Source organism: Grampus griseus (genome assembly GCF_964374135.1).
Source record: "Grampus griseus genome assembly, chromosome: 2".
Classification (NCBI taxonomy): domain Eukaryota; kingdom Metazoa; phylum Chordata; class Mammalia; order Artiodactyla; family Delphinidae; genus Grampus; species Grampus griseus.
The window spans coordinates 108451104-108476175 of NC_139018.1; the positions used below are offsets into that span (position 1 = coordinate 108451104).

The following is a 25072-nucleotide window of genomic DNA, read 5'->3' on the forward strand; positions in this document are numbered from 1 at the left end:
AAATTACTGAGCATCTACTAAGTTCAAGGAGAAGGAGGCTTAAAGAGAGTAGTCTCTGCCTCACTCAGCTATTGGCATTGGACTGGTCTGGGAGAGGAGTAATTACATCTCTCTTTCGATACCAACTCCGGAATCTTGGAGCAGGAATGTTAACCATATATAAAACTAACTTTGGTGCAGATGAGTAAAGAAAAGGCCTCCAGAAATCAGATAAGTTTACTAGTGATGGGGTTTGTGCAGCCCAGGGACTCCTTACTCTGTAGTAGCAACTGGAAGGTGAGCTTGAGAGGCAGGACTTGAGACACACGAGCAAGCAGTAGGAGGCAATGGAGAAATTCAGGGTCGGGCACACTCCGAAGCTCCAAACCAATCTCATTATGAGGAAGGGCAGGAATGATGAGCTTCCATTGGCCATAGGAAAGGGAGGGGAGGGGGGGGCCCTCCCGTGGGCCCAAAGTCCTGGAACTCCCTCCTGCAGGGCTTGAATTCTCAACAACCCCTTCTTGGCTTGTCCTAGACTCAGGAGAGGTCAAATTGGTGTCCTGGGATGCTGTCATTTTAAATTCATTTTGACAAGTGTTTAATTCTTCTTTATCACAACGCTTGCTCTGAGAGTGATATGCAAATAATGGCTATTCTCCTGCATGCAAAATGTGCAGTATCTCTCCCTATGATCTGTCAATTAACTTGGGGCTGGCTCACTAGCCACTTTGGGGGTGGTCCTGGGCAGGGCAGCCTCTGGCTCTTGGTTCCCTGCAGTAGAAAAGCAACCACACTCCAGGCACTGTAAAGATCTTAACAGCGCAGCTGCCAGCTGTGATCCTGAGATGTGTGTGGGGTGTAAGTGTGGAGTTTGGTGTGTGACTATTGTGCTTAGGTTTGAGTTAATGGACACAAGGGTGTTTGTGAAGGTGACAGTGCATGTAGGATGGGTCTCTGAGCTTGTAGGCACAGTGCCCACATGTGTGAACATGCAGCCATGGGCAATTCTGAAGACCAGAGTTAACAAAGAAGAGTTGTTGAGCCCAAATCTCCGGAGTTGGTGGTTCACTCCTCCCTTGCACCCAGGAAAGTTAAAAAATGTGTGTCCAGATGGAAAGAGATCCCCGAAGAGCCTAAAAGAGTGTCATCAAAGAAAGCATCTTTCCTAGGTTTAGGTGCTTTTCTGAAGTGCCTGTTGAGGTAGGGAGATGGTTCAGTTCGTTTTTGGTTTTGTTTTTTTGGTGGGGAGGGTTCCTATCCTAGGATTCTGAGTAACCCGTTCTCTTTTAAAATTTTATTTTATTGAAGTATACTTGATGTACAATATTATATGTTACAGGTGTACAATACAGGGATTCATAATTTTTACAGGTTATACTCCATTTATAGTTATAAAATAACTATATTCCCTGTGTTGCACCATATATCCTTGTAGCTTATTTTATACCTAGCAGTTTGTACCTGTTAACCCCCTACCCCTATCTTGCCCCTTCCGCTTCCTCTCCCCACTGGTAACTTCTAGTTTACTCTCTATGTCTAATGGGTCTGTTTCTGTTTTGTTATATTCATTTGTTTACTTTTTAGATTCCACATATGTGATATCATACGGTATTTGTCTTTCCCTGACTTATTTCACTTAGCATGATATCCTCCAAGTCCGTCCATGTTGCTGCAAATGGCAGAATTTCATTCTCTTTTATGGCTGAGCAGTATTCCATTGTATATATTTACCGCATCTTCTTTATCCATTCCTCTGTTGATGAAACACGTTGCTTCTGCATCTTGGCAATTGTAAATAATGCTGCTATGAAGAGTAGGGTGCATGTATCTTTTCAACTTAGCGTTTTTGTTTTTTGTTTGGATATATACCCAGGAGTGGGATTGCTGGGTCATATGGTAGTTCTATTTTTAGTTTCGTGAGAAACCTCCATACTGATTTCCACAGTGGCTGTACCAATTTACATTCCCATCAGCAATGTACAAGGGTTACCTTTTTTTCAGAGATAGATCCGTTCTTTCTTATAACCACCTGCTCTTTCCCTCAAAAACCAACATTTCCCATCCTGGTAGGAAATACATTCTCTCGCGCAGAAAGGCTGAGGAAATTCTAGTCATCTGGTTCCAAAAGAGAACATTTTTGGAAAATAGTTTATTAACTCATTATAGGGACAGATACATGATCAATGCCTTGGCTTAACACTAAAGAATATCATACTTGTAAGGAGAGAAAAAAACACTGGAAAAATCATTAAATAATACAGCAAAACTACAGACAAATAAATGAGCAGGTACCGATTACACTTGTCATGCATCAAGAAAAGGTTTTTAAATGAGACTCAAAAACCGTAAGGCATCAATGGTAGATGACAAAGGGATTAATACCCTGTAAAAGGCCAATGGACTCTTTTCTAATAAAAATGCTGTTGCAAAGACACAAGCCTAACACTTCCAAATTACCCAGAGCCCAAATCATATATAATGCTAGTGAGTAATGGCCACTTTCTTATCAACTGTGAGTTATAGGCAGATACCAGATTTATTACTTATTTGCTTTTGAGAAACAATTTTCCACCCAACCTAATGGGTTATAAATTGTCTCATTTGCAGCTATTTAATTTAAACCAGAACCTTACTGCCTGTTAAACAAGAACATGAAAAATGACTATGTGGTGTAATGCTAAGAGCCTACTGTTAAAACAGCCATTTAATTCAGGGCAGTTTTTTTTTTTTTTTTTCCTTTAGAAAATAAAAAAATCAAACCAGCAAAATAAAATGAGGCTTTTGACCTTCAGAGCAGTGATGAAACATATACAGTAGTGTTAGCCACAGCAACGCTGAATGCTACAGAAATAGTACAAGTGACAATTCTGTCCTAATGAGATACAAAACCAACATTAATAATCTTTAGTGTTATCATAGGCTGCCTGAAGGAGGGGGAGGAGGAGGAAATGTAGGTGCGGATGTCAAACGTGAGTGACACCCGAGTGTAATAAACACAGATGCTGAAAGGGTCTGAGAAAGCTGCAACTCCGCTGAGAGACATTTCGCCATTTAAAAAAAAAAAGGAAAGATAGACTGGTTATTTCTAATTTGGCCCAGAAGCCAGAGTTAACCCTTGATGTGCTGCTCAGTTAGAAAAGATGAATGCAGGGAGAAAAGACCACATACTTGATGCTCCTATGAGAGGCTGAGGTGCAAAATCAAATAAATGACCTTGTTTTCTCTCCACAGGAAACAGAAGTCAAGCTTGTCCCTGTGTGGTAGGTCAACAGAAAATGACTTCAGGATTGAATTTAAAGAAAAGACAAAATGAAAAGAGCCCATCACCCTTGTCCTGTGTGAAGCCCTCCCTTCCAGCACTGCAAGAGGATGAGATTCCTTCCACCTCCATGCCGTCAGCTCATGTTCAAGGTGCACAGAGTGGGAAGCGGTGGGGCCATGGAACTCCATCCCCTTCTACCCTTCTAGTTTCAACTGGGAAGGAAAGTCCCCAAACCCCTCTGTCCAGCAAATCTGCCTGCCTGCCTAGAAGGGAGGGAGTAATTTTACCCCAAGCTTCTGGGTCGTGTTCCCCTTTCCTTGTCTCAAAAACCCCCTTGTATGACTTGCATTTATCCCCTCCAAGGAGAACCCTCCGATCTCAATCACAGGCAGAAAGATGCAAGGGAAGCTGAAAGGTCTTTTCCAAACTGCGCTGGGGGTAGGCAGTTTGCCTGGGGAGGGGGCCTATGGAGGCACAGATGGGAAGGGGGTGGGAGGATGATGGCTGAAGTGGATGGCAGACACAGGAGTCACGCTCTGGCCTTGAACAGACATGAGGTAGTCATGTTGTTAGGGGAGGATGCAGAGATTGAACCCAGGCAGGAGAACCACATGACACAGTGTGGGAGAGGTGGGAGAGACAGCAGAGACAGACGGAAAGAGGAGACAGAGAAAGCGCAGAGAGTAAAGGAAAGGGTATCAGGGAGGAAGAGAAGGGCGCTAGGATTGGGAGAGCAGGGCGACTGGGAGACAGACACTAGAGGAGTGAGTGGGGAGAAAGGAGGGGAGAGCAAGAGAAAGCAGATTTTCAAAACCAGGCACTTCCCCAATTACAACACTAGATGCAGAGCTGCTCTGAGGGGAGCCAGAGTCACCCTCTCAATTTGGGCACCGGGGACATGGCAGAGGTGATGCAGCTAAAGCGTTAGGCATTCAGAGCCTGCTTGCACTCAGCCCAGCCAGACAGGAAGTGGGCTGGGGCTGTCTCTGTCAGACAGGGCACTGGAGACACTCTCAGAGTGTGTAATAAAAGGCTGGGTGACGGAGGTGGGGGCCCACAGGGCTGGGCACTGTCCTGACCTGGAGGACGGAGTAGGCCGTAGTGACCACTGCCCGGGCCAAGGTTTCCCAGCTCACCAACCAGCACACACACACGCGCTTCACACGTGTACAGCACGTATAGCTGTGCTTCACGCGTCTCTCGCCTACCACACGTGTCACAGAGCATGGGTGGGGAAGAGTGAACAACCCACTTCTTCCTCTCCCCTGAGCCAGAGCACCCTAGGAGGCTCCAAAGGGCTTGATGATGGTCAGTACCTGCAGGCAGACACGTGTACATGTGTGGCCACCCGTGTCATGTCCCATGATCCGTACCAGCCTGCCCCCAACTGTGCCCTCGAGGGAGCTAAGCAGAGGAGGAGACTGGGGCTCTGGGCAGGCCTGGGCTGGCTGCTGGAGGGCAGGGGGCCTTTGGCTGGCAGCTGTTCCCCGGGGCCTCCTGCAGAGCCTCACTGGGCTGGAGATCCGGGTAGGGGCAAGAAGCACTGGCTGCCTCTGGCAGGCAGGTAAGTCTGTCTGGCCCAGGGCTTGCCTGCTCACACCCTCCCAGCTCCCTGTCCAGCCAGTCTGCCCCTTGCCTGAGATTCATAACACCCAAAGTGAGGTCAGCAGCCTCTGAAGGCAGCGGATCCTCGGGTTCCAGGTCTTGGAGGTGGAGGTCAGGGTTCCCTTTGGATGCACTAAAGTCAGAGTGGACAATGACCTCGGCCTCCACCTGGTTCCTGCAGGCTGGGGGCGGCTTCTTCCTCCCATTGCCCTGGTCAGAGAAGAGAACACAAAACCATCACTGAGAGTGACCATCAGAAGGACGGCCATCATTCTTGGGATGCAGAGAGACTGACCCCCAGCCCAGAGCCCGTTATACATGACATGGGAGCTGGTAAAGGAAGAACGGTGACTGTCCTAAAAGAGATGACGATCAGATCCCTGGGAAGGCAGGGAAATACTACGCATTTGCCCTTGCTGAGGAGTTCCAGAAGTACTAGATTCAGCCAGGGCCTCAGTGAACAGGGGGAAGGGCTGAGTGCACTCAGGCCAGGTGCACCGTCAGAGCCACGTAATTCTGCTGTGGCCCACTTACGTCTAGGTAGAGGAAGGCTTGTCCCCAACCCAGAGAAATACAGCTTCTCCCAAACTGGCCTGCCCTCCATCCACTCACCTTTAGAGGCTCCAGGGATCTGCTGGCTAGACTTTTAGCCCCAGGGAAGTTACCACCAGGGCTCTCCAGAGGATTCACTACTTGCTCTGCACAAACGCGGCGACCCTCCTCTCCTTCCCTCCCCCCTCCTCCCGGGACGCTGACCTTGATGGCGTCATACACCAGAGCCTGCAGCAACAGCGTCTGCCCGGTTCCAGCAGGAGGCAGAAGCGCCCGGGTCAGAGAGGGCATGGGGCCTGCCTGGGGCAGCTCACAGCCTGCCCAGGAACCTGCCCAGCTCAGCCCACCGTGCTGAGCCCAGGAGATCTGCACAGGAAGAAAAGTGGGAGCACTGAGAGCTTGACTGTGAAGTATGAGAGGGAAGTGTATGGAGCTCCCTTCACAGACTCTCTTGGCCCCCTTGCTACCTCCCTCCCCAAGGCTGTAGGGAGAAGCACAGAATGGGCTGAGAGTCTGGGGGTGAATTTGAGGATAGAAAGATCCTCCTGCAGAAAAGCCCAGAGGTTTCTGAGCCAGGCAGGGTCTCCTTCACCACAGAGGCAGGGAAAGGATGGGGAAAGACTCAGGGGTTTGAGCTGGCTGGTCAGGGAATGCAGGATGAGCCACCACTGCTAGGATGGAGGGGACCTGCCCTGTGTGGGCCCACCTTATCCGGATCCCGGTCCCACTTGACCACCTCCAAACTGACCAGCCTCTTTTTCCCATACTGGGGAGAGCCGGGTCTTAGAGGTCTCCCCAGCTCCCAGGATGAGGAGGGATCTTGGTGTTCTGGCCATCCCGAGTCAACCGCAGACAGCCCATCGGGGGCCCTCCCCTCCTTCCTGAGAACCAGGCTGACCTATTCTGCCGGGGATGGAGGCCCATCTGCTTCCCTGCCCTCCCAACCCTTTCAAGGAGGAGGGAGAGTATGCTTTTTCTTCTGCAGCTGGCCCAGGAAGGGGAGGGGGGAGGAGGGAAGGGGCTCTCTCACGGGGTCACACATTGCGCTCTCGCGCCCCCTGGTGTCCTATTTGGGCATGAGCCACAGTGTGGGGCTCGGACCTACCCAGGCTCACCTTTCTCTTGGAGTGACCCCGGCAGTCAGGACCGCCACCACCCATAAGGCTGTGCACTTCAGCCCTGTCCTCGATGTCTGAGGGCGGTGGGGACCAATCCTGGGGACGGGGGTGCACAAGGGACTCCAGTTCATGGGCAGCCGGGGGGCTGGGGGGGGCAAGGCGGGCTCGGGAGTAGAGCGTGGGGTTCCCAGCAGTGGCCGTGGAGGACAGGCCCGGGAGGGCTTCCCTGGAAGGGAAGATGGGGGACAGCACAGTGGTCAAAGAGAGGGGTGGGGGTGAGACTGGTATCTAGTCCAGCCTGTATCCCTGGGCAGGTTCCTACCCATCTCTGAGACTTAATTTCCTGGTCTGTGCAATGAATAAGAAATTCTGGGATTGTTCAAAACAGCTGGGACACTACACTGGGGTCCCTCCTCCCTTGGCTCCAGGCATCTGGAGATTTGGGGTCCCTCTCTGCAAGATGCTGGCAGCTACCAAGGAAGCGGCAGAGAGGCAGCTCTACCTACGCCTGCCCTTGCTGAGGGGATATGCTGGGGGGCTTCCCTAAACCCACCCCCTACTCTCATGAGGTCATCACCCCAACCCCTTCATCCCAGAGTCAACTTTAATGGGGCTCCTGGGAGTGCCCAGAGCAAGTCATGGCCACTTTCCCTGCTCCCTCATCTCTGCAGCCCTTCTGGAAACCTCTCCTCTGTGCGGTCAGACTGGGTCCTTCACCCACCGGTGGGGGCCACGGCGCAGGCCAGCGCACATGCAGGCCAGGAGGCAGAGGAGGCCCAGGCAGACACCCACGATGATGCCCGTGACGGAGTGCACGTCCAAAGAGTCTGGCGGGGGAGAGATGGAGACAGAACGGATGGAGGACGGGAGAGAACCCAGGGTTCATAGACCTGGACTTGCGGCTTCCTCCAGAGACCCCTGGCCTGAGCCTCAACCTTTGGACATGTGAAATCTTCTCATGCAAGGACAGGAGGGCCCCATGGACTCACAAAGACCACCACTACTCCCTCTCACTGGACATACAGAAGTTGTGGCTCCTCCCCATCAGCCTGGCCTTTCAGTGAAACACACCTCTTGCCTTCCTAACAGGGCTGGTTTTGCAGGTGTGCAACACCTGCAGGGGCACGTGGCCCATGCTTAGAAGGGCTCTGGGCTTGGTTTAATGCTCTGCTGTCACCATCTGGAAGTTCTTCCCCCTTTTTAAATAAGGGACCCCACATTTTCCTTTCACACCGGGCCCTGCTGATTACGTAGCCAGTCCCATTGCCCAAGACCTCCACCCCATAAATCTCATCACCTTTCTAAGCCAGTTCTCCAAAGCAATCTCCTAAAGAAACCAAGCCAGTCTCCCGCAAATCTGACCTCTCAACTGAATCACCACTGAACCACACCCATCTTCCCTCCAAATTTGTCCTCGCCACACCAGGTGAAGAGGGCACTTGTCCAAAACAATGAAAGTGTAGTCATGCCCAGAGGCAGGACCTTGGAAGAGATGGCTTGAGGGTTAGAAGTCAACTGTGTGTGTGTGGGGGGGGGGGCTCTGGAGAGCTTGGGCTGCCCCAGGATGGACCCCACCCCTTCCTGCCTTCCTGCCTCTTACCTGAGAGCTTTTCCTGGAGAGTAATCACATCCTGCAGGCCAGAGAAGGGCCCAGGCCCCACCTCCGTGCGCGCCCCCATCTTGAAGAAGTACCTAGTGTCGCTCTCGAGGCCGTGGACCTCAGCACTGAAGATGTTTCCTGGCGGGGGGGCATGGGGAAGGCAGGGAGAGCAGGGTTGGTGAATTGGGTCAGGGTGGGCTGCAGGGATGGGCTGGGAAGTGGCCCTGAGAGAATCTGCTTCTCCCGCTCAGGCGGTAGCTTCTGGCTGCTCCTCCTAGAACAAACCTCAGCGGCAAGCTCACTACTAACAAGCCACTGGGGAGGCTGGAAAGTGGGGAGAGGGTGGGGAAACTCTTGCTCAGATGCCGTGGGGCGCGAGCCCTCACCCTCGGTGGTGAGCAGGGTCCACTGGTGCTCAGGCTGGGTACGGTTGCTGCTGTAGAGAATCAGATACTCCACGATCTCGCCATTGGGCTCCGAGGGGGGGCACCAGTGCAGCCGAACGGTGGATGGCGTCAGGGGCCTCAGGCGCAGGTCAGATGGGGGCGTGGAGGGCCCTGGGGGTCAGGAGGGGAGACGGGGAGAGGCAGGGTCACTGACAGCCCCAGCTCTGGGGGCAGCTGGGAGCCAGGGCACAAGGACATAGCCTCCCTGCTTCCTCCTTCACTGGAACAAACCACAAACCACAAAGCAGAATGAGGTCTGGTCTCTCACTGGGGACTTTCTGGAATACAGTTGAGGAGGGGGCTTCACCACCATTCCTCCCCTCTCAGAAACTCTTTTCTACTCCTTGGAGCAGAGCTCCTCAAACTTCCACACCCAAATACTTCCAAGGGTTGACACTGTCTTCATCCCTTGGTATTCTAGGGACCTGGGGGCAGAGCTCAGAAGTTTTTGGAAGGCTTACCTTTTCTTTTAAATTAATCTATTCCGTGGTAACATTTAATATAAAAATAGTGTTTGAAATACTTTATCATTTAAAGCTCCTAACTTCCCTTGCCACCCAAAATCTTCAGGTAAAGTTGTTTGATACCCTGGGTAGCCTCTACGCCTGCCCCTGGCACAAGTCCTCAGTGTCTGGGGAACCGCAGTGGGAGAAGCAGCACCTTGGAAGGCTTTGTGTTTTTTTTTTCAGAGAAGAAGTTGATCCTGGGGGGTGGGAGTGAATGAGGAAGGGGGAGAAGGAGGGACACAAGGTGGCTGGTGTGTTGGGAAGGGACAGAGATTTGGGGGCTCAGGTTTTCGAGGCCCAACAGAGGGTGGGATGGGGACCCAGGGCTCTAAGGCATAACAGAGCCACAGCACCACGGGCTGCCAGAACCCTCCTTGATCCTAGGTGACTTTCTGCTTCTCAGGCTCCAGTCTCCCCACCTGCGAAAGGAGAAAACATTCCCCCCTCTATAGCCTGGTCAGTTGTGCTGGGGATCCAGTATCATACGGTCTCCTTGGAGAAAACACCAGGGTCTCCCTAAACTCCGCACGCAGTTTAAGACCATAAGAACTGAAGTCATGCATGGGTGAGAAACAACTTGCAAGCAGTTTTTAAAAAAGTGAATCCGGGCTTCCCTGGTGGCGCAGTTGTTGAGAGTCCGCCTGCCGATGCAGGGGACACGGGTTCGTGCCCCAGTCCGGGAAGATCCCACATGCCGCAGAGTGGCTAGGCCCGTGAGCCATGGCCACGGGGCCTGTGCTGCGCAACGGGAGAGGCAACAGCAGTGAGAGGCCCGCGTACCACAAAAAATAAAAAATAAAAAAATAAAAAAGTGAATCCATGAGGGTAGAGGGCCTCCCCACCCTACCCTACACGTGTCTTCCTATTTCAGGTCAGGGACAGAGGTCTGTCAATAGAAAGGTGAGCAGTCTTAGGACTGGAAGCACCAAAGAGCCTCTGCTGTGAGAACAAAAATCCACTTGTCGGGCTTCCCTGGTGGCGCAGTGGTTGAGAGTCCGCCTGCCGATGCAGGGGACACGGGTTCGTGCCCCGGTCCGGGAAGATCCCACATGCCGCGGAGCGGCTAGGCCCGTGAGCCATGGTCGCTGAGCCTGCGCGTCCGGAGCCTGTGCTCCGCAACGGGAGAGGCCACAACAGTGAGAGGCCCACGTACCGAAAAAAAAAAAAAATCCACTTGTCTTCAGATGCATTTCCAGAGGGTTCCAGAGTCAAAGACCTGCAAAGCGAATGGTCCCATCCTCTCTTTTGACAGATGAGGACCCACAGGCCCTTCGTGGGGAAGGGGACTGCCTAAGTCTCAGTGTGTGTCAGGGGGACGACGGGGACCCAAAGGCAGAACCCAGGACGCCTGCCTCCAGACCTGGCCCCCCTCACAGCTCGCTGAGGTCTTCCCACAGCCTCTTAAAACAAACCACTCCTCTAAATCTTACGTTATGATGTCTGTGAGTAAACGGTTAAGACCAGCACAGGACTGCCTACAGAGATGCAGAGCAAATGACGGACACTCATGGGGTTCTGAGGGGCGCTTCCCAAGAGGGATGCTGGGGCAAGAAGGAGTTCCCTGAAAGACGGACTGGTGGCCACTCACGGTCAGGCAGGGTGGAGCGCTCCACTACGGAGCCGAAAGGCCCGTCCATGTCCACGCCGTGGGACTGTACTGCAAACTCGTATTTGGTGAATGGCTTCAGCCCGCCAATGAGGATGTCTTCCCCAGAGCTGCCAAGGCAAGAAACGTGACCAGGGCTCTCAGCCACACCCTCCTAGCAGGGCAGGGCCCTCCAAATCTACTCCCCTACCCCAGCCCCACGGGGGCCACTAACACCATGCAGAGGACCTGCAGAGGGGTCTGGATGTATCAGGCTCCATGTCCAATCCCCAAGCCAGGCCCCTCTTCCAGGAAACATTCCTGGATTAATCCACATCATTCTCTACCCAAGGGACCGTCTCTGATGCTTCTTTTCCTTGACTTAATTTTACTTCAGCTGCCACTGTATATATCTATTTCTTTTTATGCTTTGTTTCCTCTGCCAAACAAACAGCTCCCCAGGTCAGGGTCTCTGTCTCCCCATTTAACTGGGGACCTCTCAGGACAGCAGCTGGGCTGTCTCTTCCCCGTCACGTGAGGTTGAAGAAATAGGTCTGTCCTGCGTGACATTTCCTAGGGTTGAGTACAAGGCTCTCCTGTGAGGGGATGGGACTGGATGGACGCCCCTTTTCCATCTGGCACCATCTGGTCATCAGACCCTCAATGTGCCCCCAGTTTAACACATGAGTCATGAAATGTCCCTGAACCCCCAGGTCCCCTCTCCTCATCACCACCTGCTGCCTTCTTCCCCACCGTCTGCTCTTCCTCCCCCTTTGCAGCATCAGCCCCCTCTTCCCACCTGGTGTAATAGGTGACCAGAGAGGCATTCCTGAGCCCCCAGGGGCTGAAGCGCACCGTGTAGTTGACAATCTTGACTGTGGTGAAGTCTGGTTTTTTCCACCGAAGCCAAATGGATGTGGAGCTGTTTGATTCCGCATGGACATGGGCGGGGGGCAGGGGTGGCCCTCTCTGGATGGGCAGGTCTGGAGGGTGAAAATTAGAGTGTGGGAATGGAGGGAGGATACTCATCCCTCAATATGTATAGTGGTTTGCAGTTCCCAGGGCACTTGCTTTTACCCAGTCTCTTTTGATCCTGTGAGTTGGGTGGCACCATTCTCACTTCACAGATGAGGAAACTGAGGCTCCCAAGAATTTAAGTGATTTTTGCCAAGAGCATACAGATAGCAGACCGTGGAACACTAGTATGTAGGAATGTAATAGAGAGAGACAGCAAATCATGGCAATTAAGAGCACAGATTCTGGAGCCAGGCTGCCTGATTCAAATTCCAACTCTGCCACTTAGTAGCTGTGTGACTATGGAGAAGTTAATTAACCTCTCTGTGTCTCCATTCCCCATTCTGTCAGTGGGGCAGATAATAGTACCAACACCTCATAGGGTTGTTATGAGGATTAAATTAGTTAATGTTTGTAAAGGACATAGAAAAGTTTCATGGAATGAATGTCTGTGTCCCCCCAAAGTTCATATGTTGAAATTTGAACATATGGTGGGTCCTGTCTTAGGGATTAGTGCCTGTCTTTGTCTGTTCAGGCTACTATAACAAACAACCGTAGACTGGGTGACTTATAAACAACAGAAATTTATTTCTCACAGTTCTGGAGTCTGAGATCAGGGTGCCAGCATGGTCAAGTTCTGGTGAAGGCCCTCTTCTGGGTTATAGACAATTGACTTCTCACTGTATCTTCAGAGCAGAAAAGGGAAGCAAGCTCTCTTGTGACTCTTATAAGGGTGCTAATCCCATTCATGCAGGCTCCACCCTCATGACATCATCTAATCCTAATTACCTCCTATTATATCACATTGGAGTGGAGGGTTTCAGCATATGAATTCTGGGGTGACACACATTTTCAGTCTATAACAGTGCCCTTATAAAAGAGACCCCAGGGAACTCTCCAACCCTCTTTCTGCCACGTGAGGACACAGCGAGAAGATGGCCTATGGTCTACGAACCAGGAAGCAGGTCTTCACCAGACACTGGCTCTTCTGGGGTCTCGATCTTGGACTTCCCGGCCTCCAGAACTGGTTGTTCAAGCCACCCAGTTTATAATGTTTTGTTGCAGCAGCCCCAACTAAGATCCTGAGCCTCAGTTTCCTGGTGGGCCACAAAGGGATACCCTCCCTCCCTAGAGCAGAGGAATAATCTGATAGACGGTGCAATGTAGGTGGATGTATTTTAAAAATTGTTTAAAGGTCAAACTTGGAGTCAGAAGTCACTGATGAACCATGGGGTTTTTCTCTGTCCAAACCTTCCATATTAGCACTGTTCATGGATAATGAAAACACGGTGAGCAGACCTACAAGACAGTGCACAAGCTGGGGCTTCTCTCTGTAGCCTAGAAGAGCCTCATAGAATGGGTTTGTGGGTAGCTAAAGCTTCCAGACAACCTGACCACCAGAGCCGGCCCAGAGGAAAGGGAAAGGAGGCCATCCTGTTGACTGAGACCTCCTCCCCCGCTTCCCCAGCCCCCTCACCTGGGGTGGGAGCCTTTTCCGTCTTGCCCTTCCACACTGCCGCATAGCCATCCTCGTGTTTGTTGAATGCCACGAGCTTCACCTCGTACAGCTGGCCAGGGACTGGGGAAGGTCATGGGGGTCACTCACTGGCTAGAGGAACCTCTGGGGTCATCTCCAGCCACTGACCCCGCTTGTTCAGTCTCCCACTGGAGCCATGTCCATCTCATCCCTCCCCACCTGGCCCTCCTCACCTAGCTGGGTCAGCTCATACTGCTTCACTTTCTTCTTGAGCCGGACAGGACCCACATCCCAAGCCTGGTCTCCACGGCCCCCTGGAGGGCCCTCGCCATCTGCCTCCTCCTCATCTGTCCCCACCTCTCGCCAGTACAGTTTGTAGCCAGAGATCTGAGCGGGGTGAGGGGGTGGCTGCCATGATACGACCAGGGACTCCATCCTTGCCCGTACCTTCAGCTCTGCAGGGGCAAAAGGGACTGCGGGCAGAGGCGCAGGAAGGGAGGGGGGAAGAGACACGAGGAAGCAAAAAGCAGGAAGACAGCATTGAGTGACAGCCTTGCCAGCCTTCTCCCAGTGCATCACCATTCAGCCACCGGCCTAAGGGCCAGGCCCAGGCTCGGTCTAGAACACACCTCACTCTTCCACAAGTGCTGGGAATGCAGGGATGTCTCCCGGGCATTTGCAAAGAGGTCAGCAAGGAGCACCTCTGGGGCAGGGCTGACAGCACCTCGCTTGGAGCAGGGCTCTAGAATTCTTCTGAAGGAATGAATGCATGAGTACCGGCAGGTAGGGGATCCCAGGGATTGCTAAACCCGGGAAGGAGGGATGGAGCCATTGGAAGTAGGGAGCCCTACTTGGAAGCCTGAGAGTGGGGCAGCTCACTATGTGTCTGATGCTGTTCTCACAACCCTATAAAATAACAAAAGCACTATTATCCCTGTTTTACAGATAAGCAGACTGAGGCTCGTAAAAGTAACTTGCTCAAGGTCACACAGATAGTATGTGCGCCAGATTTTGAGTGCATTTAACCACTCTACTATTGGGCCTCTCCGCCAAACCCACGATCATAATCATGGAAGCAGCTACTATTTAACAAGTTCTAATTATGTACTAAACATTTTGTTTACATTAATTAATCCTCATGCCACACCTGGCAGTAAATGAAGTCTTAGAGTTGTGAATGGTCTGTCCAAAGTCACACAGCAGATGGAAAGGAAACAGGAGCTCAGGGGTGTCTGCAAAAGCTAGCCCTTCACCTCTTCCGCCCATCCTCCCTTGCCCATCGAGCAGGGGGAGCCATGGAACGTCTCTGATGGAGGAGGCGGCTGGGTCTGGGTTCCAAGGGCAAACATACACATACATACATAGGCACACGCATCACCCCAACTGTCCCCTCTGACCCCGTACCGTGGCTCTGGTTGTGCACACTGGGCGTCCTGTGCTGCATCCACTGGGAGGGGGCCCCGTAGCCGGTCCCTGTGCCGGCCGAAATCCGCACTCGATACACCTTGTTGGGCTGAAGCGAGTTCAGTGTAAACTGTGTCTCATTCCCTGGCACCTCGATGGAGAAAATCTGATCTGCTGGGACAGAAGAGACTGGCTCTGGGTGGCCGCCTAAGGACCAGGACTCCTAAACTCCCCTACACCGACTTTTCCACCTCAGGTCCTGGTTCCTCAGGGCCCATCGGAGCCTAAAACCCTCAGTGCCCGGACGGACTCCATGCTCCAGGGCTGACTCCTGGGCCTCCAACTCTGGCTGACACAGCCATCAGCCTCGGCTCAGAGTGGGAAGAATCATGGCACACACTCCCCACCGCCCCAGGAGCTGTCAGTAACCAACCCCTCCCACACACACCAGGGTGCTGGCATGAGGCACTGGCTGTGAAGGCCATCAAGCACCACCTACCTTCCGGAGCCCTGCCAACAACCCAAGCCCCCCTCCTCACCCTTCCCTCCCTCCCCACCCTCATCCTGGCCCCCAGCCACTTGCCTTCTCCAATCTCTCCATCCCTTTCACACCTCCTCCCCTAGATTCCTGACATCTGTCCTAACACACACGCCCCCATGCCTCATTTCTCTCAATCCCACAAGCACACCCTCCACCTCCCTATCCCTCATCTGCTTTTTGAGCTGGAAGGGACCCCAGGGATTACCTAGGTTACCTGCCTCATTTCACAAAGACACTGAGGCAGGGACTCAACAGGATTACGCACTGCAGCCGTAGAGGAGGTGGGGCTAGACCCCAGGCCTCCCCCTGTCTTGAGCTAGCCCTCTTCGCCTTCCCTTTCTCTCCTGCCCTCCCAACCCCCAGCCCACCTTCCCCCTTTCCAGGTTCACCTTGCCCTACTCCACAGCTCTGCTCAGGTCCCCAGCCACTCTGATCAACCCTTTACACCAATGATTCCCAGCCAGGTGGAGCCCGTGTCCTGCCCCCACTCACCTTCCTTTCCCAAACCGTACTCTATCTTGTACTTCACCACCTGCCCATTGCTCAGGCTGGGGGGCAGGGGCAGCCACACCACCCTGACGTCCGAGGGGTTGGGGCTGGACAGGGAGAGCTGGGGCGCTGCACTGGGGACTGAGACAGAAGAACATCTACGTGAGCTCTGCTCCACCGACGTGGAAGGTGAGGCCCAGGAGCGGTCAGAGACTTGCCCAGGTCACACAGCAAGTCAGAAGTAGGCCCAGGACCAGGATCTGAGGGAGGAAAGGGAGCCTCTCAGGGGAGCCCCAAGCTGGAGATGAGGGGACATCCTTCCCACCCTGAAGCCAGAATAAGGTTGGGGGCACAATCATCTACATCCGATGGATCGTCACTGGCTCCTGTCTGACTGGATGGTACGTGGGTGTCGGGGAGAAGGGCCATCTGATACAGGCAATCATGAGACCAGGGCTCAAGTCCCAGCTGTACTACTGACCTTGGGCAAGTCACTAATTTTCTGGGCCTCAGTTTTCCCAACTGTAAATTAAGGAGAAGAACCCTCGCCCACTCCCTTACAGGGCACAAAATATGGCATAAGGCAGGTAAAAGTGCCTTGGCGAACACTAGTAAAGTGAAGCTGAGCTACCATCCCCAGGGAATTCTCTGGGCCCCAAGGTGCCCACTGCAGGTGCAGAGGTCCTACCATCATCCAGTGTGTGGACCAGTGCTGGGGTGGAGGTGCGGCTGGCCCCCAGCTGCGAGTAGGCCACCACGTAGAACTCATAGTCTGTGTTGGGTTCCAGGTCCCGAACCTGTAGCTCAGTGGTGTCATTGTTCACTGCAAACTGGTATTCCACATTGTCCATGCCTGAGTGGGTTAGGGTTAGAGGACAGTCTGTCACAGGGCAACCCCCGAGGGCTCGCCAGCTGGAAGCTGTCTAGGGATCCTTTATATTGTCCCAGTCCCTAGAATAGCCTCTTTACAGCTAAATCATTCCAGATAATCTCAGTGGGAGAGTATAAACTCCCCTGACTTCTAGTCCCACTGTATTAATTCCTCCACTGGTCAGGAAGTCCCTTCTAGCCTCTAACTGAAGTGACTCCTGCTGCAATTAACAAGCTGGCTCCAGGAATGCCAAGCCACTTTCCCTGGGAGGAGAAGCATCCTCTCCCTCCTCTCTTATAACAAACTGTGGCTGAGGGAGAAATGTACTAACCCATTTCTACACAGGTCTCTCCTGTGGGTTCCCACCCCATCCCGTTCTATCCTATCCCCAAAGGCAACCCTTCAATCATCCAGCCTGTGCTGCGCCCCTCCCCGCCCCCCAGAGCCCCCGAGTAGGTCTTTGCTGGGGCCTCTTAGCCCCGGGGAGACTTACCCCGTGCCTTCTGGTAGTGGAGGGAGAAGCCGATGATCTGCTCGCTGTGCAGCTCGGGCCGCTCCCAGGCCACCAGAACGGCGGAGCTGCTCAGCGGCGTGGCGGTGACCCGCGTGGGAGCGCTGGGCAGCCCCTCGCGCACCACTACTGCCAGAGGCGCGGCGGCGCACGCCGTGCCCGCGCCATTCTCGGCCACGCACTGGTAGTAGCCGGCGTCCTGCAGGCCGATCTGCGTGATGACCAGGCTGCCGCCGCCGCCCTGCACCTTGACGCGCCCGTTGGGCCGCAGCGGCTCTCCGTCGTGCAGCCAGCGCAGCGTGGGCCGCGGCTCCCCGGACGCGCGGCACACGAAGCGCGCGGTGCTCGCCCGCGTCCGTGACAGCGCCTCCGGCGCCTGCGAGATGACAGGGGCGGCTGGGGGAGGGGAGGGGGACGCTGACCGCGCGCTCCGGCCACCAGGGGCACTGGCTCCCGCCCCCAATACCCGACGGACACCCCGACGGACTCCCGCATCCTCTCCACTCATTCTAACCGCTTCCTGACTCACCCGTCCCCCCAAAATACCCTCGGCAGTGCAGCTCTAGCTCTCTTCCGCCTTTTACCCCAGCCCCACACTGACCATTCTCTTTCTCTCTCCGAGTTGTCCCCAGGCCTCCTCGGCCTCCCCTAAATACCCTGGTTCCTCCTGGATCAAACCCTGCTCCCGCACTTACCATTTCCTTCTCCCCTACCTCCCAGTATCCCTTACCTATCAGATTTACCCCTCAGCCAGGCCTGAGCAACCCTACCCCTAGTTTTCTCCTCCCAGACCACTCCATCTCCCCCGAGTAACCTCAGTCCCACCCCTCCCCACATTACCTGGGTCCCACCCAGACCACCCCTCCCCTCTGCCCCCACTCCATCCTCCAATCTCTTTCCACCACTTCCTCTCCTCTAATTACCTAGTCTGTCCCCTCCAATGCCCCACCCCCCGCCCTATCCCTTTTTCATCCTCCAGCACCGCCCCTCAGTCCCTCTGACACACCCACTCGCCCCTTTACCCCCCTCCCCTCTCCTCCCGGCCCCGCCCTAGCTAACCCGCCCCAGTCCGGTCTCCCTCACACCTACTCCGCGGTCTTTCGCCCTCCCTCACCCTCCTCCCCTCCTCACCCAGCACGCGGAGCTCTGCGGCTGCGGTTGCGAAGTCGCGCGTGCGGGGCTTGTTAGCTCGGCAGACGTAGACGCCGGAGTGCCGGGGCTGCGCGCTGGTGATTAGTAAGTTGGTGCGGCCCAGGACGATGACATCGGTGGAGATGGGCTTCCCATCTGCGGGAGGAGGGAGAGCGCTGGAGGGGGGAGCTGAGGGCTGCCCCTCCATCCACTCTCCGGACCTCGGGAGACCCTCTACACCCGGGTTAAGAGAACACAACAGTCGCTGGCTGGGATCTCAGTTCCTCCACTTGCTAGACCGATGACTTCCTCTGAGCCCTTAGTGTCTCTGTCTGTAAAATGGGGAGATGGTCCCTCGCTGGAAGGGCTGCTCTGAGAGCGTAACGAATAAAGTCTGTGGGACTGGCCGGCACAATGCAGGCACATAAGAAGTGCTCAGTACACCGGTCAGTTATTACCATTACCATTATTATTAAATTCATTTCTCTCAAGAAGGACACTCCTCCCATATGGTCTTAGCCCAGTGCTATGATGAACATACGGCTGGAAAGGTCTGGACCAGAACCAAAGATCTGAATCTGTGCAGACTTTTATCTTGATGTGAAGTGAAAACCATTTTAAAAGCCCTTCCCTTATGGACCTGAACAGAAAATCCAGGGAAGAAATGCAAATGGCCAATAAACAAAAAAGTGTTCAACTTCACAAAATCAAAGACATGCACATCAAAACACAGATGTTCATTTTCACCCATCAAATTGGGAAAGTTTTTAAAAATAGTATGAGAAAGCGTAAATGCTGATAGGGCTAACAGGGGCTCCACCTTGACCTTGAAGCCAGGATTCCACTTGTGGGCACTCTGTGATGGGGAGCTGTGAACGGGGCTGATCACTGCAGTGTTAACTGTAATAGTGGACAACTGGGAAGGACTTAAAAATTCAATAGCAGGAACTAGCAACTTAAATTACGGTGACATTCAAATGATGGACTATCATAGTTATTAAAATTATTTTTGAAAAAGTTTTAAAGATGGGGAGATGTTTATGATATACTGTTGAATGAAAATAGGACTTGGAATTGTAAGTAAGCACGCTTTCAATTTTGGGGGAAAATGTACATGTGCATAGAAAAAATCTGGAAGAAAATATGCTCATATGTTAACAATTTTAATCTCCGAGTGGTGGGATGTTTTCTGTTTCTCCTTTTCCCTAGTTTTCTACAATGAATACGTACAACTTTTGCCATCAGAAGAAAACAAAACAAAACAAAAAAGCAATGCCCCTCTGACTTAGTTGAGTAAGTTCCTAGACTTAGTTGAGTAAGTTCCTAGAAAAGGAACAGTGCCCAGGGGCAGGAATGAAGTCCATTTCCAGCTTCTCTCTTCCCAGTCTCTGTCCAGGAGTGCTATTAGCAGAGTTTCTCCAAGTGAGATCCCAGAGCCACAGGTGTCAGGACCCTCTGGGACAGCAATGCTCAAATCCTTACTGTGTACACAAATCACAGAATCTCAGGAGACCTTGTTAAGATGCAGAGGCCTAGGGCACCCCAGATTCTGCATTTCTAACTATGGCCAGGAGGAAGGTCCAAAGACCACACTTTCTGTAGAAGGACCTCAGACACTTGTTAAGCATTAAAAATCCTGGGTCATGACTCTCCAGGCATACATGGAGGGAGTCCGCAGTTTTAAGACGCTCCCTGGGATTGGGACTGACATATAGTACACACTACTATATATAAAATAGACAACTAATAAGGACCTATTGTATAGCACAGGGAACTCTACCTAATACTCTGTAATGACTTATATGGGAAAAGAACCTAAAAAAGAGTGGCTATATGTCTATGTATAACTGATTTACTTTGCTGTACACTTGAAACTAACACAACATTGCAAATCAACTATACTCCAATAAAAATTTTTTTAAAAATTAAAAACTAAAAAAAAAAAGAAGCTCCCTGGGTCATCTTGATGCCTGGTCAGGATTTGAGAAACACTGATAATAGAACTTCTGGGTGACACAACAGGCTTACTGCAATAATAGTACGAGGGTCCTGCTGGCCCCAGGATCCCCCTAACTAGGCAAGTGTCACAAGTCCAAGGAGGCCGGACAGGTCAGGGAGGCACAGATACCAGCACTGTTCTTTCTCATCAGCTCGGTGGGGGTATGTAGTCATTTGGGTTATTATTTTTCTTTAAACTCTATGTATTCATCACGACATAGTCTTGAATGTGAGATACAAACTTACAAAAAGAAGGCAGTGTGGAGTCGTATACTGAACCAGGGGAAAAAGGGTAAAAAGAGCTGGGTTTGGGACTTTCTGGTGGTCCAGTGGGTAAGATTCTGAGCTCCCAATGCAGAGGGCCCGGGTTCGATCCCTGATCGGGGAACTAGATCCCACATGCCACAACTAAAAGATTCTGTATGCCGCAACAAAGATGCCGTGTGCCGCAACTAAGACCGGCGCAGCCAAATAAATAAATTAAAAAAAAAAAAAAGAGCTGGGTTTAAGACTTACTTCTGCCATCAACTTGGCACAAGTCACTTATCTCAAATGGAAACAAAAATAATCCTTGCTTTTCTTCCATACAGGGCTGTAAGGGGTGGTGTACCAGAAAGAGAACAGGCTCTAAAGTTTGGGTCCTGGCTTTCTACCTTCCTCTCTGAGCCTCAGGTTCCTCATCTGCCCTCTGGGAATAATAGCCCTGGCCCCTACCCTCCTCCAAGGGCTCCAGCAGGAGAGTAGGTTGCATGCTCAGTAGACTGCAAGGTGACGTTTGGCCGGCACCCTCATTACCCTGATAGCATCGATAGCATCTCCTGTAACGCATTCCCACCTGGCACTCATCACTTGCTGCCTGATACTGTCAAGCGTCTTGTCACGGATGTGTGCTTATCTCCCTTAAACAGACTGTGAGTTCAGAGGGCAGGCCCCCCCCCTTTTTTATTCACTGTGCCCAGCATGAAGCCAGGCACACGAAGGCGGCAGCACACTGGGTGGACCAGGAGGTGCTGTGTAGTTAAACAGACCAGCAGAGGGTCCAAGTTCCACCTGACTCGCTGGCCCCTTTCCAGCTCTCACACATTCACTGTTGTGAGGACTGGAAACATAGTGTGGAAAACCGAGCCCAGTGCCCCACCCGCCAAGTAAGGTCTCAAGAGTGATTTTGTGAGTGGCAGACTTAGTGCGCTTCGTAAAGGAAACTTGCTACACGGATTGATGATTAATTTTGTCCAGGCTCCCTACCCACACTCAGCCCTGGGACAGGAGTTAGTTCCTACCATACCAAAGGTCGGTGACCATTGCATGGTCACCCTTATAGCTCCTTGACTTGGGGATGTGTGAGATGCCACACCCTTCCTCTCCCATGCCCTCACGTCCCCTCCCTCCACTTACCCTGTCGGACCCAGGACACGAAAGGCGTGGGGTCAGCAGAGGCCACACACTCCATCACCACACTCTGGCCAGACACCACGGTGGTGTTCTCCGGGGCTGCCACAATGACCACGTCCTGCCCCCCGATGGATGCCAGGGACCCTGGAGAGAGGGCAGGCCAGCAGGCAGCTTTACCATCAGGCATCTTCACATGCAGCACCTCACCTGATGCTTACAGTCACCTGGTGAGGCAGGTGGGGCAGGGAGCAGCCAGGGTTCCATCTGACAGATGGGAAAGCAGCTGCGTAGTTCAGCAGAGCTGGGACTGGAACTCAGAGCTCTTTCTCTGGGAGCCAGGAGAGGAATAACCTGACCTCCGACACACCACCCCCATTCTCCCCTGTCAGATTGAAGCCACCCTCTGGGCAGAGAACCAGCAGAGTCAAGAGTAGACTTGGAAACAACTATACCCCAGTTTAAAACAAAAGAAAAAAAAAAAGTAGACTTGGAGTCTGGACTTGGAGTCAACAGTTATAGTTTCTAGTTCTGGCAAGTCCGTTCTCCAGAGGGCCTCGATTCCCACGTGGGAAAGGCAGGGGATGGGTTCGAGTTTCCGCCAGCTTGGCAGCCCCCTGAGCACTAATTCTCTGCCAAGTTCTCAAGTGTGACCCTGGGTCCCTGGGTCAACATGGTGATACCCGGTTTGTCCAGCAGGTGGAGGCAGAGACCCCGGGCACGGGAGGGAGCGCGAACCAGACTCAGCGCCTCAGCTAAGCCCTAGGAAGCAGGGTAGGAGTGGAGGTGTAGGGGATGAGGAGGGGGATGGGAAGAGAAGAACGGAGGGGCGCGGGTCGAGGGAAGATGCCATGGCAAAGGGAGGCAAGGGAGAGGCCCTTGTGGGAGGCCCGGAGTGAGATCTACTGAGCACCTGCTAGGCAGCAGGCACTTCCCAATCTTATCTCAGCGATTCTCACCACCTCCCTGAACTGGACATTTGATAAGGAACCCAGGGTCACGCAGATGGTGAGCAGAGAAGGCAGGATTCAAACCAGGTCGTTCTGACCCCAAAGCCTGTGTCCTTCCTACTGCATCACCCTGGGACGGGAGATTTTCAGAGAAATGGAGAGAACACGAGCCCCAGACCATCAGGAGCTAGATGCACAGCAAGCAGCAGCAGGGTGAATCCCCTTCAGGGCACACAGAGGGCCGGGGACCAGGGCTTCAGGGCACGGACACTCCTCCACGGACACCTCACCTCCCCACCCCTGGACGCTCCACCCAACTCAAGAGAACACAGAGCCTCGCAGGAAGAGAGCCCTAAACTGGGAGTCTTGGGTTCCTGCCCCAGTTCTATCTCTGACTTGCTGGGGGGCACTGCCTTCTCTGGGCTTTATCGCCTTGCCAATTACTTATTCGAAGGCAGGCCTTGGACTTCTTGAGGCCCCGCCCAGCTCCAAAATGGCCGACTCCAGAAACCCCCAGGTTTCCGCACCCAGGCAGCCCCCTTACCTCTGTGGGCCACGCGGAGGAGGGCCTCCTGGCTGAAGCGCTGGTTTGCTGAGTTGGTGGCCACGCAACGGTAGGAGCCTGCATCACCTTTCTGAACGTCCAGGATCTGGAGGACCCCATTGGGAAGGGTGATGAGCCTTTGGAAGAGAGAGGGCACCTGTGAGGTGCGCAGCAGCTCCTCAGGGAGGGTAGCACGCCCAAACAGTCCTGGACCCACCTTCCCCTCTGGCCTGAAATACCTAGAGCAGTTCACTTTCAAGGTTCACTCATAATAAAAGAAATGCAAATTAAAACTACAAGATACCATTTTCACCTATCAGATTAGCAAAGGTCAAAAGTGTTTTTTTTAATTAATTAATTTATTGGCTGCGATGGGTCTTCGTTGCTGTGCCTGGGCTTTCTCTAGTTGCGGTGAGCGGGGGCTACTCTTCATTGCGGTGCACAGGCTTCTCATTGCAGTGGCTTCTCTTGTTGCGGAGCACAGGCTCTAGGCATGTGGGCTTCAGTAGTTGTAGCACGCAGGCTCAGTAGTTGTGGTTCGCGGGCTCTAGAGCACAGGTTTAGTAGTTTTGGCGCACGGGTTCAGTTGTTCCGCAGCATGTGGGATCTTCCCGGACCAGGGCTCGAACCCGTGTCCCCTGCATTGGCAGGCGCATTCTTAACCACTGCGCCACCAGGGAAGTCCCAAAGGTCAAAAGATTTTTTGTTTTCTTAATTTTCTTTTTGTTTTTTCTTCTTTTTGGGGGGGGGCCACATAGCTTGTCCAATCAAAAGGTTTAATAACACCCTTTGTGGATGAGGGAATGGGGGAAGGCAGTCCTGTCTTGTTGGTGGTCATGCCAAATCAATACACCCTCCTTCAAGGGCAAGCTGGTGATATCTTACGATCAAACCTGCATGTGCCTTTTGAACCAGCAACATCACTTCAAGGACTTTATCCCACAGATATTCTCGTACATGTACACAAAAACGTATGTCTAACGATATTCACTCCAGCCCTGTCTGTAATAGCAAAAGACTGGCAACAGTCCAAATGTCCATCTGTAGGGTGGGAACTAGCTAAATCGGTCTGGGTACATTCACACAATGGAATGCTAGGCAGCTGTTAAAAGGAGACAGTTCAATGTGTACTGCTATAAGACCATCTCCAAAATATGTATGGTACAGAACAGTGTGTGTGTGACGCGTACACTTATATGCTTTTGCACTGAATGTCCCTGGTAATAGTGGCTATCTCTGGGGAGGGGACCTGGGATCCTGGGACCTGTCAGTGGGAGATTTAATTTTCATTAAATAACCTTCTGTATAGTTTGAATTTGTTTACCCCCTGCCTGTATTACCTCCTGTCTCCCTGATAAAATCCCTTCTATTCACACTATCTCATCTGAAACTCGAAACAAGCCCAAGGGGTAGAGGGGATCACAGCCTTCATTTTAATGGTGACAAAACTAAGTCTTGGAGGGAGTAGGGTATTTTCCCAGGGTCTCACAGCTCGAGCAGAGTTAAAACTGGAACCTAGGGCTTCTGGTGCCAAATCCCACGTTCTTCTCACTTGCTTGTCTCAGCAGCCACTAGATGGCCGAGAATGCCAGTGGAAGGGACGTGGTCTCCAGCAAGTCCCAGTCAACACGTACACTACTGAGGAGGGGCAGGATGGATGAGAGTGGTGTTCTCTGCCCTTTTGGTGAGGGTTGGAAAGCAGTTTGGGCTAGAAGGGCCCAGAGACCTTGCTTGAGAGACAGTGCAATCCCAGGCAGGGAAGTGCCCATGGGAGCCAGGGTGGTGGGAAGCAGAATGGGTTCTGGCCCAAGCAGGGAGGGAGTGGGTCTTCCTGAATCCTCTAGCTGTGATCCCTGCAGGGTCAGCTCGAGGGTGAGAGTTCTAATTTCTCACTAGAGCAAGTGGCCTGTGGATGTAGGCTGGGCCAAGGTCAGGGAGGGAATGGGGCAGCTGTGCACTTGGTGAAGACCCCTTGGCTCGTGGGGAAAGCAGGGTATGAGAAAAATCTAAACACAGGAGAAAAGAACTAGCTCAAGGGTGTTGGGAGAGAATTCTGACCATGAGCCTAGAAATCTGCTGTGGCCCAAAGACTTAGAG

General features: G+C 52.7%; 1 protein-coding gene across 4 annotated transcripts in view; it reads right to left on the reverse strand.

Annotated features, from left to right (window-relative positions):
* Window positions 1-1940: 1940 nt before the first annotated feature.
* The window catches only part of IGDCC4 (immunoglobulin superfamily DCC subclass member 4), a 38218-nt gene continuing 15086 nt past the window's right edge, over window positions 1941-25072 (reverse strand). For 2 of the 4 annotated variants that reach the window (XM_082647920.1, XM_082647919.1), the window contains exons 4-20: window positions 22976-23112; window positions 21488-21628; window positions 18095-18250; window positions 16946-17359; window positions 16270-16434; window positions 15585-15722; window positions 14552-14722; window positions 13381-13620; window positions 13148-13249; window positions 11456-11639; window positions 10660-10787; window positions 8506-8676; window positions 8120-8257; window positions 7241-7346; window positions 6517-6745; window positions 5606-5767; window positions 1941-5059 (exon numbers count right to left, since the gene is read on the reverse strand). In XM_082647920.1, coding sequence (XP_082504046.1) covers window positions 4649-5059; window positions 5606-5767; window positions 6517-6745; window positions 7241-7346; window positions 8120-8257; window positions 8506-8676; window positions 10660-10787; window positions 11456-11639; window positions 13148-13249; window positions 13381-13620; window positions 14552-14722; window positions 15585-15722; window positions 16270-16434; window positions 16946-17359; window positions 18095-18250; window positions 21488-21628; window positions 22976-23112 — 3193 coding nt within the window. In that variant the 3' untranslated portion in view covers window positions 1941-4648. The remainder of the gene's footprint in view (window positions 5060-5605; window positions 5768-6516; window positions 6746-7240; window positions 7347-8119; window positions 8258-8505; window positions 8677-10659; window positions 10788-11455; window positions 11640-13147; window positions 13250-13380; window positions 13621-14551; window positions 14723-15584; window positions 15723-16269; window positions 16435-16945; window positions 17360-18094; window positions 18251-21487; window positions 21629-22975; window positions 23113-25072) is intronic. The other 2 variants (XM_082647921.1, XM_082647922.1) reach the window with 2 other exon arrangements.